The 15,829-nt window shown below is 43.7% G+C and overlaps 2 protein-coding genes across 6 annotated transcripts in view; both read left to right on the top strand.

Moving 5' to 3' along the window:
- The window catches only part of LOC132381016 (solute carrier family 41 member 1-like), a 70,438-nt gene extending 63,941 nt beyond the window's left edge, over positions 1 to 6,497 (top strand). For all 3 annotated transcript variants that reach the window (XM_059950102.1, XM_059950101.1, XM_059950100.1), the window contains exon 11: positions 283 to 6,497. In XM_059950102.1, the coding sequence (XP_059806085.1) occupies positions 283 to 468 (186 nt within the window). In that variant the 3' untranslated portion in view covers positions 469 to 6,497. The remainder of the gene's footprint in view (positions 1 to 282) is intronic.
- A 6,136-nt stretch (positions 6,498 to 12,633) lies between these two features.
- Positions 12,634 to 15,829, top strand: part of LOC132381020 (ras-related protein Rab-7L1-like) — a 33,203-nt gene continuing 30,007 nt past the window's right edge. For 2 of the 3 annotated variants that reach the window (XM_059950104.1, XM_059950106.1), the window contains exons 1-2: positions 12,634 to 12,830; positions 13,168 to 13,391. In XM_059950104.1, coding sequence (XP_059806087.1) covers positions 13,271 to 13,391 — 121 coding nt within the window. In that variant the 5' untranslated portion in view covers positions 12,634 to 12,830; positions 13,168 to 13,270. Of the gene's footprint in view, positions 13,392 to 15,829 lie in introns of all 3 variants that reach the window. The other variant, XM_059950105.1, reaches the window with a different exon arrangement.

Genomic DNA, 15,829 nt, shown 5'->3' on the forward strand with positions numbered 1-15,829 from the left:
CTTGCTGAGTTCTTCCAGTATTTTGTGTCCTTACTCTGGTTTCCCAGCATCTCCTATGTTTATAATTCTCTTTTATGTGTTTTAAAATCTAGTGTCTACTGCAGAGGTTCCCAACCCAGGGTCCATGGACCCCTTTGTTAATGCTAGGGGGCTACAACATAAAAAAGATTGGGAACCCTTGCTGTACTGAAACAGTTTGTGTGTCTGTGTGTTTTTTTTTTGGAATTGGTTTTTATTCTCACATGTACTGAGATAGTGATTTTATTCTCTGCTGCGACACAGGTGCTGATCCTGCTGTACGTCGCTGACTGGATGATCCATTGGATGTGGGGACGGGGCATGGATCCCGATAACTTCTCTATTCCTTACCTGACAGCGCTGGGTGACCTGCTGGGGACGGGCTTCCTTGCACTCAGCTTCCATATCCTCTGGTTGATCGGAGATCGAGATACAGATGTCGGTGATTAAATTGAAAGCCTCCTCCTGTCGACCCCCCCACCCCCACCCCCAATGAAATAGGTGGGGGTGGAGTAGAATCAGCAAGTGCAATTCAATGAAGATAACTTTTAATGAAATTTTACACTATGGAGACTGTTTCTTGTACAGCCCATTGCAACAACCAATGGATATACCTAAATAGACTGCAAATAGTGCTTTGACCAAGAAAGGTCATAAATTAAATCCCTGCTGTATTTGTTAAAACTGGATTCTGCAGCATGGTAAAGAGGACACTGACTTCAGAACTGGAAGCTGCTAATTCAAGTTAACATTGGTTAATATTTTTATCGTGCAAGGAGTTGTAGCCGGTTATTTGGACATTAAGTACATGCCGGTTTTTTTTTCTTCCCTGACACACACAGAACAGTCTTCCCGAGGGAACCTGCTGACAGTTGAAAATCTGCGAGGGGATATTCTGGTGTAACAGGGTGGAAAGTCTATTTTACACTTTTTTTTCTAATTCATGGGACAATTATGAATTCACGAGCATGATCAGTGTTGTGCATTGTGCAAATTTGCTTCATCTACATTGCTAGATGTGGGGAGAAAGATCCTCTATGATGTATCATTTATATCTATATCTACAGATCTAGATATAAATATACAGATAAATGCCTATATCATTAATTTTTGTTGCCTCTTGTTTGGTAGGAGCTGCCAGATTTGATGTAGGTAACACTTAGAATCTATTTCTGACTATTTCCCAACATAAGTCTGGTGTCAGAATGCAGAGGCAAACTCCCTCTGAATACCCATGCCACTTTTGGATCTTTCCACTGTCTTTGGAAATTCGCCCAACCCAGTAACATAGGTGCAGAACGGAATTGGCCCCCCGGCAGGCTGGGACTCGAGTAAGGAAACAGAGGTCAGCTCAGAACAGTGACGGCGAATGCAGTCACCAAAGTGACTATTCTTCTTCAGATCACTTAACACCCCTCACTGGGCTGGACTCTCGGATCTTGTCTAGATGTAGAACTTTAGGACAATATATTTTATTCTGGAATGACTCAACGTTTTGGCATTAAACCAAAAAGTGCCCTATAAGATATGAACATCTGCCTGAAGCCAGAGTTGTAGCTATCATTGTTAATGGAAAATAATTTTGCTTCATGGAGCTTAAAACTCTACAGCACAGCACAGGCCCTTCAGCCCACAATGTTGTGCCAACCTTTTAACATACTCTAAGATCTATCTAACCCTTCTCTACAATGTAGTCTCCATTTTTCTTATCATTCTTGTGCCTAACTTAAGAGTTTTATTAAATGTCCCTAATGTATCTGCCTCTACCTACTACCCCGGCAGGGTGTTCCACTCATCCACCGCTCTGTGTATACAGTATATAAAAAAAACAGTTTACCTCTGCCATCTACTTTCCTCCCATCGCAGTAAAATTATCATCATCATGCCCCGTGTCGTATGATGTTGGTGACCATGATTGTTCTTGGCAAATTTTTCTACAGAAGTGGTTTGCCGTTGCCTCCTGGGCAGTGTCTTTACAAGACCCCCTCCATTATCAATACTCTTCAGAGATTGTCTGCCTGTGGTCACATAAACCAGAGCTTGTGATCTGCACCAGCTGCTCGTACGACCATCCACCACCTGCTCCCATGGTTTCGCGTGACCCTGATCGGGGGGCTAAGCAGGTGCTACACCCTGCCCAAGGGTGACCTGCAGGCTAGTGGAGGGAAGGAGTGTCTTACACCTCCTTTCGTGAAAATGTATCTCCACCCCACCACCCAAAGTTATGCCCTATCTTATTAGCCATTTACACCCTGGGGAACAGTCTCTGAGTATCCACTTGATAACGGTTTCTCACAAGTGCCAGTTTATACCATACTGCTAACACAGGTTAAGTTAGTGTACTACAAAGTTGCAAAGTGACCCTCTGTTTTAACAAAGATCATTGGTAAAGCATCTACAGGCTGAGCAAACTTGATTGAATGTAGTGGTTTCCCCTAGTGATTTTCACAACACATTGTCACATGCACTCACTGTGAGGTGCTTGATTTTTTTTTAAAAAAGAAAACTTCTTAAACTGTCTAAATACTGAAATCATTCAACTGTAAAATAGGTATATTGGTCACAAGATATTGTACCACAAACTGACTGGTTTCTCAAGACAAACTGAAATTCTCAGTTAACTGTCCTTGGCTAATGACTGTGCATAGTGGTCTGTTGAACCAGTATGGTAAATGGTTTTTAATGAATCTCAGTTGACCAAAAGTGTGTTTCATCAGAGCCGCTCGAAACTTTTAAACCATGCATCTCAGTCTCTGATAGAAAATGCACGTAGACAGATCAGTCACAGGGAATCCATCAAGCATCCTTTTGTACACTTCTCTATATTGCACTTTTTTTTCCTTACAGCTCCCAAAGATTATTGCAAAAGAGTGTTTAGCATGTGGTGGTGGCCTTGCGTTACTGAAAATTCATGGAGTTTGAAACACAGAAATTCATCTTCAGTCACCTGTGCTAAGCAGTGGGTACAACACAGTGGTGAGGCACTGTAATGCACTTGTGAAGTTCACTCCTGAATTCAGTCGAGCCAAATTTCATGAGCCGAGTACAATAGGCAGCTGGTACTATTTTGCACGCACATCAGAGAGTAGAAGTCCAGCTCTTTACAATTTCTCCTGGCTTTTTCGCTCAGAGGTTGGTGAAGCTCTGGAATGCGGGGGCTGTGGAGACTCAATCACTGAAGGTATTGAAAGAAGTCATGGATAGGTCTTTCCAAAGATCAGGGGATGTAGATCTATGAGGACGTGAGATTGGAATCTGGAGCTCGAATCCAGGTGAAGGATCTTCAGTCCTGTTCCCTCCCACAGATGCTGCCTGATCCACTGTTGTGTGTGAGAATCTGCCATGTTGCTTTGGTCTATGGGCATCTGCTACAAATAAGGAGCTGGGATAGATCTGCCACAGTCATACTGAATGTTGGGGTGAGCTTGAGGAGCCGGCTGACCCTGTCCTGTTATTGCATTCATTTCTGAATGGTTAATCTGGAGATTTTTGGACAAGGTGGTGGAATGGTTGTCTCTATCATCAATGTCCCTGGTCCTTTATGTTCATCAGTTCATGTATCAGGGTTGCAACTGCCCTTGAATCACGAAGGAAGTTAATCTTTTTTTCTGTTTTTTTGCTGCTCCTCTCTCATCTCTGCTGGCTGATTGTCTTGACCATCTGGACCTCAAACTGAAAGGTTGCTGCCAAAATGATACTGAAGTTGTGTATTCTCAGCCCGAAGCATCGACTGTACTCTTTTCTGTGGATGCTTCTTGGCCTGCTGAGTTCCTCCAACACTTTGTGTGTGTGTATGTGTGTGTTGCTCAGATTTCCAGCCTCTGCAGATTTTCTCGTTTATGTATTGTAAATGCTGGAAACTTGAAATCAAATGGAATGCTGGAAATGCTCAGATCAGACTGGTTGCTGAGCGAGGGAGAGGGAGATATAGAGAGAGAGAGACAATATTTTAGATCTGTGACTTTTCTTCAGAAGTGAGAAGGCAAGCGAGTGGGTTCTCAGAAAAAATAAAGAGAACAAAAATCTGTTCAGATGGAAACTAAGTATTAAATGTACACTGTCTGAGACCAGTTAATCGTAGCTTGGATGTAAATAGATCTTGGGATAGAAGAGAAAAAATGAACAATGGCGGAATTGAGATGCGGAATGCAACAAAAAACAAAAATAATGTGGGAAACACCCATCAGGTTGGGCAGCGTCTGTGCAGAGAGGTTAAGCTTAATCACCCTTGTGTGACCACTCCAAAATACTCAAAAGTTTTCAAAATTGGAAACTTTCACACAATAACTTCAAACAATTAATGAAATTATTTCTGTCATATCCTTTGCACTTTTATTTTTTAAAAAAGGCAACGACTTCTATTGATCTTAATTGTCTGATTCTGACGTGATTATAAATGTTGCTGACAGATTCACTGGCTGCTTCACAGTGATGTGTCCATCCTCAGACAGGTTAACACAAGCCGTAAATATTTCTGCTGGCTGTTTGCACTGGGCTCGGAATGGTGCCTGTTGTTCCTCAAGTTAGATTGTCCAAAGTTTTTTCAGTCGTACCATCTTGCAGCATAGGAGACTGGTCTGCCTACTATGCCAACCTCCACATCCCTCCAAAATTGTCCTTTTCCAATACTTGTGCAGAGACTCCTGAAGTTTCCTGTGGATTAATTTATAATCACTTTGATGTGAAGTATTTGGATCCTAAACTCTTCCTCCTCCCCCCACTCTTACACCCACACCCCAGCCCTGGATAATCTATACCATATGATGGGCCAATGGCTTAATTCTGTTCCTGTGTCTTATGGACTTGCCATGCTGCTGAGAGCATCTCCTGCTATAGTTCCTGCTTCCTATCATCATTGTTGCGTTTGCTCAGCTGCCCTCCATTAGATGGGTCATTGAAATCTATCTAATGATCCCCTGTACATTTCAGTCCAAGATCCTGTTGGGCCCGGACAGCTCCCTCTTCAATTCAATGGTCAAAATATAGTTGGTGGCCACTTCATTAGGTACATTTTGGAACAGCTTCTGCTGCTGTAGGCCATCCACTTCAAGGTTTGACGTGTTGTGTATTCAGAAATGCTCTTCTGCACACACAACGCATGGTGATTTGAGTTGCTGTCAGCTTGAACCAATCTGGCTATTCTCCCCTGACCTCTTTGCCCACAGAACTGGATTTTTTTTTCACACCATTCTCTAAACACTATAGACTCCTGTGTGTGAAAATCCTAGGAGATCTGCAGTTTCTGTGACACTCAAACCACCCCGTCTGGTACCAATAATCATTCCATGGCCAAAGTCACTTAGATCACATTTCTTACCCATTCTGATGTTGGTCTGAACAACAACTGAACCTCTTGACCATGTCTGCATGTGTTCATGCATTAAGTTGCTGCCACGTGATTGGCTGATTATATATTTGCATTAAACAGGTGTACCCTTATAAAGTGGCTGCTGAGTGTAGTTTCTGCTTCTGTTCATCTTTGTTGGAAGATGCCGGCTGATTCGTTCAGCTGTACTCTATTATGTTGGCCTTTGAAATCAATCTTATTATCCGTGCATATGTTAGTCCTAGATCCTATTTGACCTGGACCGCTCCCTCTTGAATGGTTAAGATGCATTAAATCATAACAGTTGATTTCTCAATTTCGGAACAGATTTATTATTGCTGAAATTTGCACATGTCACATATATCTTTTTAAAAAGTTACAAAACAAAATCACAGCAATAGCATCTCCTTCCCCAAAGAGCACTGCAACTGTCTATAATGAGAAAGGAGTGACCTGTAACAGTATATAAATATTTTGATAACGTTAATGAATTTATTAAATAATTGAATCTGTATATTAAATGCACATTCTAGATCAAATGATTTTATGAAGGGTTTAATTATTTTATTTTGCAAGACCAGAATATATTTTAGAATTGTTTTGGGCCATTTTCTCTCCTTGGCTCTTTGACTGCTGTATTATGGGAGAAAATGGCCAACTTAACTCTGTGAAACCCCTGGTCGTCGGTGGTAACTTTTCAGCTCAAGATGAAGAAGATCAGGACAACTGCATAGAACTTGCTTTCCATTCCCCCTCCACCGCCCCCATGTCAAAAATGTTCAAAAATAATGAATCTGTGCAGTTGTGGAGCAGGTTGAAGATTAACTCTCCTCAAGTTATCAGTATTTAACTGAACAGTTATAGGGGTTTTTTGTGCACTTGCAATTTTTATTGTGGAATGTGATCTAAAATGCAAAACAAAAGTGCATCCTAACAACAATATTGTATTATGACCAGCTGTGTTCTATTCTAACTTCATTCTTGTACTGTGAATGGAAATCTGTCCAGATCCAAACCTGATGTACTCAGTCTTCTGACCCAGTTTCCTGCAGAGTATGTCTAAAATGAATATTTATATTCTAAATTGCCAAGATGTTGTGAACATCCTGGGGAGTCTGTATTTGCTAAAATAAAATGTCATACAATGACCAACTCCTATTAGTTTTGCCTTTCATTACTCGCATTCACACTTGCAGCACAAAACATGCAGTTAAATGCACCAAAAGCTGGTATAACCTAAAGATGTGCTGGGGGCAGCGATAAGTATTGGCACACTCTACTTTCCTCCCTGCTTCAGTATGGTGCTGAGTTTTAATTTCTGATTCAGTACTATCAAAGGTAATCATCCAATATGTTTCTGTATCATTAAGGAATCCAAGCAGAGTTTTTCTTGGGCTGTTTTCTATTTTGATTACTGGAAATCTTTTTTTGATCTGTGGGTGTCTTCATGACCATCTCTGAAAGCCTGAGTTTCTACAAGCACGTTGCCAATTAATTTAGACCATTTAGCAGCATTGAGTGAGGAGTTGGGTGAACGAGGTTGGAGCGCTGATTCTCAGCAATGAAAGTATGCTGAAAACATTCATCGGGTTGGACAGCGTCTGTGCAGAGAGTTTAAAGTCGATTACCCCTGCCCGAGGAATCCAAAATATTCTAAGTTTTCAAAACTTGCAAACCGTCGCACAAACACTTCAAACAGTTGATGACAAATTTTGCATCACACCCCTGCTCTTTTGTGCATTTAAAAAGGCAGTAATTTCTGTTCATCTTAACTGATTCAGTCGGATTCAAGCATTGGTGACAGCTTCAAACTACAAGTGGTATCTGATTTAAGGATAAGAAGAAACATTTAAAGTAAAAGCCAAAAGTTATAAAGGGAATGTGGAGAAATTAATCAGTAGAGTGATTATGATCTGGAGCCAACCGTCTCTTTCTGTCTTCATCTCTCTTCCTCTTCCTTTCTCTTTCTCCTGTCCTCATGGAACAGGCCCTTCTGCCCTAATGAGTCACTGCCCAGCAACCCACCTATTTAAACCTCACCTAATCAGAAGACAATTTACAATGACCAATTTACTTACGAACCAGCATATCTTTGGAATTTGGGAGGAAACCAGAGCATCTGGGGGGAAGCCCTTGCGGTCACAGGGAGGACGTACAAACTCCTTCCAAACAGCACTGGAATTGAACTCCGAACTCTGATGCCCTGAGCTGCAGCAGTCAAAAGGAAGTTGAACAGACACAAAGGAATTACTTACAGATTTATGGGGAAAGCTTCAGGAACTGGAACGTGGAGATTCCAAGCTGTTGGAGCCATCGGATCCTGGAGTTTGGAACGTTCTATGTGCGGCCCCATTTGTAACACAGAAGGGAATTGTTACAGGGCAGTGCGGTAGCATAATGGTTAGCACAACACCAGCTGTAAGATTGGAGTTCAATTCCTGCTGTTGTCTGTAAGGAGTTCTATGTTCTCCCCATGACTACATGGGTTTCCTCTCGGTGTTCTGGTTTCCTCCCACATTCCAAAAAGGTGTACAGGTTAAGGTTAGTGCATTGTGAGCATGCTATGTTGGCGCTGGAAGCATGCCAATAATTGCAAGCTGCCCAGAATAACCCTTGCTGAGTTGATTTGACACAATGATGCATTTTACTATATGTTTTGATGTGCATATGACAAGTAAAGCTCCCCTTTATTCTCTCTAGTTTGAATGGCTGCCTCCTAAAAGAGCAGGGTAAAGGGTGGATGGTTCCTTAAGATTGTCATGGCCAGGGGTGGTAGTGGGGATAAGCTCCCACCCCCTATTAAATGCTCCCAATGGCGTGCATCTCAAATAGCTTCTGACAACCAAGTCCAGCTCTTGGCCTTCACGTCTGTCTTAATTACTAGGCCCAGTGGAGCCATTTCTACTGACAGGAGAAGGGGAAAATGCAGGTTACTAGTTCCTTAAAACCCATTACTTTGAGCAGATGGGGCTCTTCAGCTGTGGTTGGCAGTTCATCTAGGGAAAAGAAAACTCTGGTCTCAAACCTCTGCTGCCTTGCATCTATACTCACTCACGGAAGAGGCTTTGGGAGTAAACACTGAGGGAAAAATCCAGAACTGGAGTCCCTAAGGCAGTCCTATGTTGAGTTCAACGCTGACCGGCAACTCCTGTGATGCTGTTGGGTGCCAAACTGTATTGGTCTCTGCTGTTCCTGTGGATTCAGCAGTTGTGAGGAGAGGGGGATCTTGCTACATGGGCAACAACTTGCTCTCCATATTGTACTGCCCTGACTTGTGTATTCAGACAGCTAGAACGCAACATCCATGGTCAACCCCGACCAACGTAGACCTCTGAATGAATGGATAATCTGGAGTTATTGAGGAATAAATGTTGAAGAAATATGACAACGTCCTTGCTGTTTTGAACAAGCTGCAATTTTAAAATGGGTACATGGGTACTGTTTCCTTTGCTGATTGTGCTGCTCTGTTTGAGGGGGTTGAGTGGAGTTGAATAGTAACAGCAAAAAGATCACACTACACAGGGTTGCTTTTCAGAGCACTCTCCTGTTAGTAAGACACTCATATTGCACCTTTTCACCAAACAGATGGCTTCGGTGAGTAATTCACAAAACGTGCCATTTGTAATTGTCGAGCAGCAGTGCACTACTTGGATTAGAGCTCGAGTATGTTTTCCATTAGGTAATGGTGTGATGTGGTGGCCCAACGCATGTCTGAATCCGTCATAGATTTTAAAGAGAAGTGTCTTCCGTTTTGATCAGTTATGCAAAATGATAGATACCATAAGACATAGGAGCAGAATTAGGCCATTCAGCCCATTGAATCTGTTCCACCATTCAATCATTGGCTGGCCAATGGTGTAGTGGCATAGGCAAGGGACATCAAAGCAAATGGTTCAGAGTTCGAATCCAGCTGGACCCTTGCATGCTTTCCATCCTTGCTGGGTATAGCATCAAGCTAACAACTTGCCTTGTAAAAAAGCAGTCAAATGGTATGAAAATGGCAAAAATGCCACCCAATGTGCCTAAAGGCAACAAACCAATCGATCATAGCTGATTTATTTTCCGTCTCAAACTTGTACTACCTTGATGCACACTGTAATGAATTGATCTGTATGAACAATATACAAGACAAATTTGTTACTGTATCCCAATGAAACTTACTTACTACCCATTACTCCACTGGTGTTTAGAGCAGCAATGAAGGTTCCCCCATCTGTGGCGGTGTTCAGGGCTTCCTCTCGGTTTTCACTACTATCAGTCATGCAAGTCCCGGGTGGTGACTCAGGAATACCATCACACTCAGATGTAGAAGGATTCCTCATTGCTGTTTCTGTAACAACTTTGTTTTACCAGTTAGTCCTGATCTGAACCCCCAAAACTGGACAATACCCTGGCCTCTACCCTTTGACCTGTTTGGCACGGGTGACCCCACCAACAGCCAAAGTTTCGAGCCCTGACTCCAGCCAACATTACTCACTGGGTCTTCGAGGCACGCAAGCCTCCAAACCACATCAAGGTTGTGGTCCTCTTGGAAGGCCCCAGTACATGTGGCAATAATAAAACAAGTTGTCAAGTTTATTGTCATGTAACTATATACATGTATACCATCAAATGAGACAGTGTTTCTCTGAACCACGGTGTAAAACACTGTAGTACACATAACACACATAATAACTTATGAAAGTGAGGATGAAATCTACAGATGGATTACACATAAATAAAGTGCATAAATTAAATATTATAAGGAACAGAACAGGTTAACCTGTGACACTTTGATGTGATGCAGCAGGGAGATCTGAGAAGAAACTGATTCCCATCCTGACAGCTCTTGTCTTTATGTATCGGGGTGTCCTGCCTGATGGTAGAATGTCAGACAGAATGCTGGGTGGATGGGAGGCATCCTTAATAGCACTAAGGGTTCTGTGTATGCAGCGCTCCTGGTAGGTGTCCCACTGGGTGGTAGGCAAACCCCTATGATCTTCTCGGCCGTTCTCACAGTCCTTTGCGGGGACTTCCAGTCCGATGCTCGGCTGCTCCCATACCAGACGGAGATGCAACTTGTCAGGATGCTCTCAATGGACTTCTATAAAATACAGTTATGATGGGGGGAGGGGGAAACCTCGCTTTCCTCAGTCTCTGTAGGAAGTGGAGACACTGCTGTGCCTTCTTGCTCAGCGTGGTGATATTAAGGGACCAGGTGGGATCATCCATGATGTGAACTCCCGGGAACTTGGTACACGAACTCTCTTTTACAGAGGAGCCATGAATTCACAGAGGGGAATGGTTCAATTTACTAATTCCAAAAATGATTGGAATTATATGAACAGTACAAAAGACAAGGCTTTTTGCCACTGTACCTCAGTACATATGCAACAATAAACCAATTCCACTTCCAATCTATCCATCAACCAGCAGCTTCTCCCCCAACAGTGGCAGTATTTGTGGTACCCACATTGGTCTCACCAGCACCACCTTAACACACGTCCCACCAGACAGCTCTGCCCCCACTGTAACTTTAAATTCCTGGGTGTTATACCAGTACACAAGTGCCATTTCAAAGAAGGCACGACAATGCCTCTACTTTCTCAGAAGTTTGCACAGGTTCAGGATGCCTTTGGAAACTTTGACAAACTTCGATAAACAAGTTTCTTGATTGGTTGCATCATGGCCTGGTACAGAAACACCAATAACCAAGAGCAGAAAAGCCCAGTCCATCTCACAGCAAAAGTGCTCCCCACCATTGAGTAAATTCACACAGAACACTGCCGCAAGAAAGCAACATCCATCATCAAGGGGCCTCTGCCATCCAGGCCATGCTCTCTTCTTGCTGCTATGTTTGGGAATGAGGTACAGGAGCCTTAGGTCCTATACCACCAGGATCAGGTGGTGAATCTGTGGAATTTGTTGCCACGGGCAGCAGTGAAGTTATTGGGTGTATTTAAGGCAGAGATTGATAGATATCTGAGTAGCCAGGACATCAAAGGTTATGGTGAGAAGGTGGGGAGTGGGACTAAATGGGAGAATGGATCAGCTCATGATAAAATGGCGGAGCAGACTTGATGGGCCGAATGGCCGACTTCTGCTCCCTTGTCTTATGGTCAGGAGTAGTTACTGCTCTTCAACCATCAGTCTCCTGAACCAGTCTGGATAACTTCACTCACCACAACATTGAACACATTCTATGATACCACTTTCAAGGACTGTTGTCTTGTACAATTGTGCACAGTTCTGGTCACCGAATTATAGGAAAGATGTCAACAAAATAGAGAGAGTACAGAGGAGATTTACTAGAATGTTACCTGGGTTTCAGCACCTAAGTTACAAAGAAAGGTTGAACAAGTTAGGTCTTCATTCTTTGGAGCATAGAAGGTTGAGGGGGGACTCGATAGAGGTATTTAAAATTATGAGGGGGATAGACAGAGTTGATGTGGATAGGATTTCTCCATTGAGAGTAGGGGAGATTCAAACAAGAGGACATGAATTGAGAGTTAAGGGGCAAAAGTTTAGGGGTAACATGACTTTACTCAGAGAGTGGTAGCTGTGTGGAACAAGCTTCCAGTAGAAGTGGTAGAGGCAGGTTCGATTTTGTCATTTTAAAAAAATGGATAGGTATATGGACAGGAAAGGAATGGAGGGTTATGGGCTGAGTGCAGGTCAGTGGGACTAGGTGAGAGTAAGCATTCAGCACTGACTAGAAGGGCCGGGATGGCCTGTTTCTGTGCTGTAATTGTTATATGGTTGTTATATGGTTATATCACTCTGCAACTTATGTTCTCAGTATTATTAATTACTATATTTTTGTATTTGCAGTTTGTCCTCGTTTGCTCATTGGTTGCTGTCAATCTTTGTGTGTATTTTTTCATGGATTCTATTGTATTTCTTTGCAAATGCCTGCAAGAAAATGAATCCCAGGGTAGTATATGATGCCATATATGTACAATGATAATGAATGTACTTTGAACTGTTTAAGACGATTGAACAAATCCCTAGAATGATAAAAATAGACTCTTGTCCTTACAATGATCGTTATATCTTTGTACCTTACTGCACTATACATCCCAGCGCTGGAATGGGATACAGACCACTTATCCTTGAACCTCAAAAGGAGGGGGGCGGGGGCGTGTGCTGTGAGAGAGCGGCATTCTGGGAATTGTAGTTCACCCTTTCGCCGGTCCACTAAGCTTCTCCGTACTGAACTACAACTCCCAAAGGTACATTAGGCACGGGATTCGCCGCTAAGGTTTTAATATAAAACCTCAATTCCCAGCATGCGGCGCCGTAATCGGCGTCATGTGACCCAGCGAGCGGAAAATTCGCAAAATGGGGAGGATGAGGGTGGAGAAGAGGCGGTTGCAGCGGGTGGCGGACTCGCTCGCACCGGGCTCCATCATTGCTTAGTGTGCGGTGGCTGGTAGCGGAGGGGCAGAGCGCTGAGGCGGCCGGCGGTGGATGTGTTGTGAGGGGCGAGGCCCTTGACCACCTCTCGGTGAGGCAGAAGTGACTCCCCAATCCCTCAGCGTCTCCTCCCTCTATCCCTCAGTGTCTCTGTCTCTCCCTCCCTCAGTATCTACCACCATCCCTCTGCCAATTTCTTTGTCCCTCTGTTAGTGTTAACCTCATCCCTCAGTGTTTCTGTCCCCTCCCTCAATTCCCTTGTATCCTCCTCTGTCAGCTCCCCCTCTATTCCTCCATCCCTACTCTTTTCAGTTTCTTCCCCCAGTGAGTCTCCTTCCCTCCCTAAGAAACTCACCCACTCAGTGCATCTCCCTCCTTCAGAAACTCGCTCACTCTTAGTGAAGCTCTCCTCCATTTCCCTCCTTCAGAAACTTACTCTCCGCGAGTCTTCCTTGCCGGCCAGCCTGCACACCCTCCACTGCTTTGCTCCGGAGTCAGCCAGAGCCCCTGTTGTCCGCTGTGCGACCCACCATGTCCAAGGACTATCTGTTCAAGGTGCTTGTCATCGGCGACAGTGCCGTGGGCAAAACCTCACTGGTGCACCGTTATACTAATGACAGCTTCAGCAAGCATTACAAGTCCACCGTGGGAGGTAAGAGATGCATTCTTCTCCTCCTGTCACACAGCTGAGTCACTTTAAATTGATTTAGTCTTGGCGTTGAAAGAGAAGTATTTTCTTTGGGTGATGCCAGTTTACTGTGGAAGTTGAGAGGAATATTTTTAGGCATCAGACATTGGGAGGTAAGGTTGAAAATGGTTTCCTATTACAGTACTGGATTTAAAATTGTACGAAAGGGGAGGGGGGTCTATCTTTAAAAGTAGTGTTCCAAGTTTATTGACGCTCATCTGTATATATACTATCAAATGAAACAATGTTCCTCCGGGCCAAGATGTACTACACAGTACTTGTAGCTCACACACAACAGGTAAGTAATTAACAAATAATAAGATATATTCCAGATTTGACATATAGCGTAAGGTGCATTTATGACTCAAGTTTGAAAAATAAGCCATATAACACTACTGGCACTTTATATGTGATAACACCTGGGTGGTGGAGGGAGGTCCATAGGCTCACAGCTTGGGGGAAGAAGCTGCTCCCCATCCTCACACTCCTTGTCCTAAAGCTACGGTACCTCCTGCCTGATGGTAGGGGACAGATAGGAGGGATCCTTGACAATGCTAAGGGCCTTGCGTACACAGCACTCCTGATAACTATCTCAGGTGGGTGGGAGAGCAACCCCCCCCCCCCAACCCATGATCCCCTCAGAAGTCCTTGCAGTCCTTTGTAAGGCCTTGCTTTGTAGGATAATGGGTCAGTGCTGCTGGCTCATAGTTCAAAGAGTCTGTATTCAGTTATGAATTTGGAGACTGGGCAGGAAGGTGGTGTGGAATTTTGTCCCTTTTCTCTGTGGCTTTCACCCGAGTGCTTTGGTTTCTTCCCACGTCGATTTGTTAACTAGTTATTATAAATTATTCCTTTTGAGGATTAACAGCTCCGAGAAATCTCTGAGGGGGAGCTAATGGATGTGTGAGAGAAGTTTTAAGTACTTGGGGAAATGAGAGGAGGAAATTTTTTTAGAAACTTGAAATTTAAAGAAAAAGCAGTACTGAAGTACATTGGCCAGGCTGCTTTTGTGGGAAGAAAAATGATCTCAGGTTTGCCAAAACTGGGAAGAAAACAAGTCAAGTTTTTTGTCATTTAACTGTGTACATTAATACCACCAAATGAGAGGATGTTTCTCCAGACTAGGGTGTAAAGCTCTGTAGTACACAAAACACAATAACTTGGGAAACTAAGGATAAAATCTCCGAATGATTTGCACTTAGATGAGCAAAGTGCATAAATTAAATCTTGTAGGGTACAGTATAAATTATCCAATGACGCTTTGAATGTGATGCTGCAGGAAGTTCAGAAGCTGAATGGCCTGAGAGAAGAAGCTGTTTCCCATCTTGATTGTTTTTGTCTTGCTGCATCAGAGTCTTCGGCCTGATGGTAGAAAGTCAAAGGGGATGCTGGGTGGAAGGGTGGAATCCTCGATAATACTAAATGCCCTGCATTTGTAGCACTGCTGAAAAATGCCCCCAGTGGATGGTAGGAAAACTCCTATGATTCTCTCAGCCTTTCTCACAGTCCCTTGTAGGTACCTCCGGTCTAGTGCTCTGCTGCTCATGTATCAGGTGGAAATGCAGCTTGTCAGGAAGCTCTCAATGGTGCTCCTGTAAAGTTCAGTTAAGATGGGGTAGGTGGGGGGAACCTGGCTTGCCTCACTCTCTTCAGGATGTGGAGATGCTGCTGTGCTTTCCTATTCAGGAGCTGATACTGAGGAACCAGGTCAGGTCACCCGTGATACGAGCTCCCAGGAACTTGGTGCGCCTAACTCTCTATGGAGGAGCCATGTTAAGCTGCTGCAACACACGCCAAATGATGGAGGAACCCAGCAGGTCAGGCAGCATCTTTGGAGAGGAATAAATGACATCCTCCCCTGACCTGCTGAGCTCCTCCAGGATTTGTGTGCGTTGCTGTGGGTTTCCAGCATCTGTAGAATCTCTTGTGTTTGTTATGCTGCTGGGAGGGTAGGGGAGGGGAGATGACTGAAGGTAACACTGGGGTGAGCATGGGGAAAAATGGGAGGAGAGAGAGAGAACATGAACATAAAAGAATGCCAGGGTTGTGAAATGCAAAGCAAGAAGTGCAAATGCATTGCTCAGGCTGGGCTCGTCCTCCATTTCTATAAATTAAAAAAATTAACAGGTGAGCCAGTGTCATATATGGGGAGCCCATATAGACTGGGAAAACAAGTTCCCTAAAATTGTGGAATTCAGTATCGAGTCCATAAAGCTGCCACATGCCCAGAGGGAAGTTGAGTTGTTGTTCCTCAAGCTTATTATGCTCCATTGTAACACCACAGGAGACCACAGATGATGGGTCAGAGTGGATTGGAGAATTCACCAACAGGAAGCTCAGGGTCACTCCTACAGAAGCTTAGGTAGGGCAGCATTTTTCAGTGCTTGAAACAGTTTGTGGAG

The sequence above is a fragment of the Hypanus sabinus genome, chromosome 25, assembly GCF_030144855.1.
Source record: "Hypanus sabinus isolate sHypSab1 chromosome 25, sHypSab1.hap1, whole genome shotgun sequence".
NCBI lineage: Eukaryota > Metazoa > Chordata > Chondrichthyes > Myliobatiformes > Dasyatidae > Hypanus > Hypanus sabinus.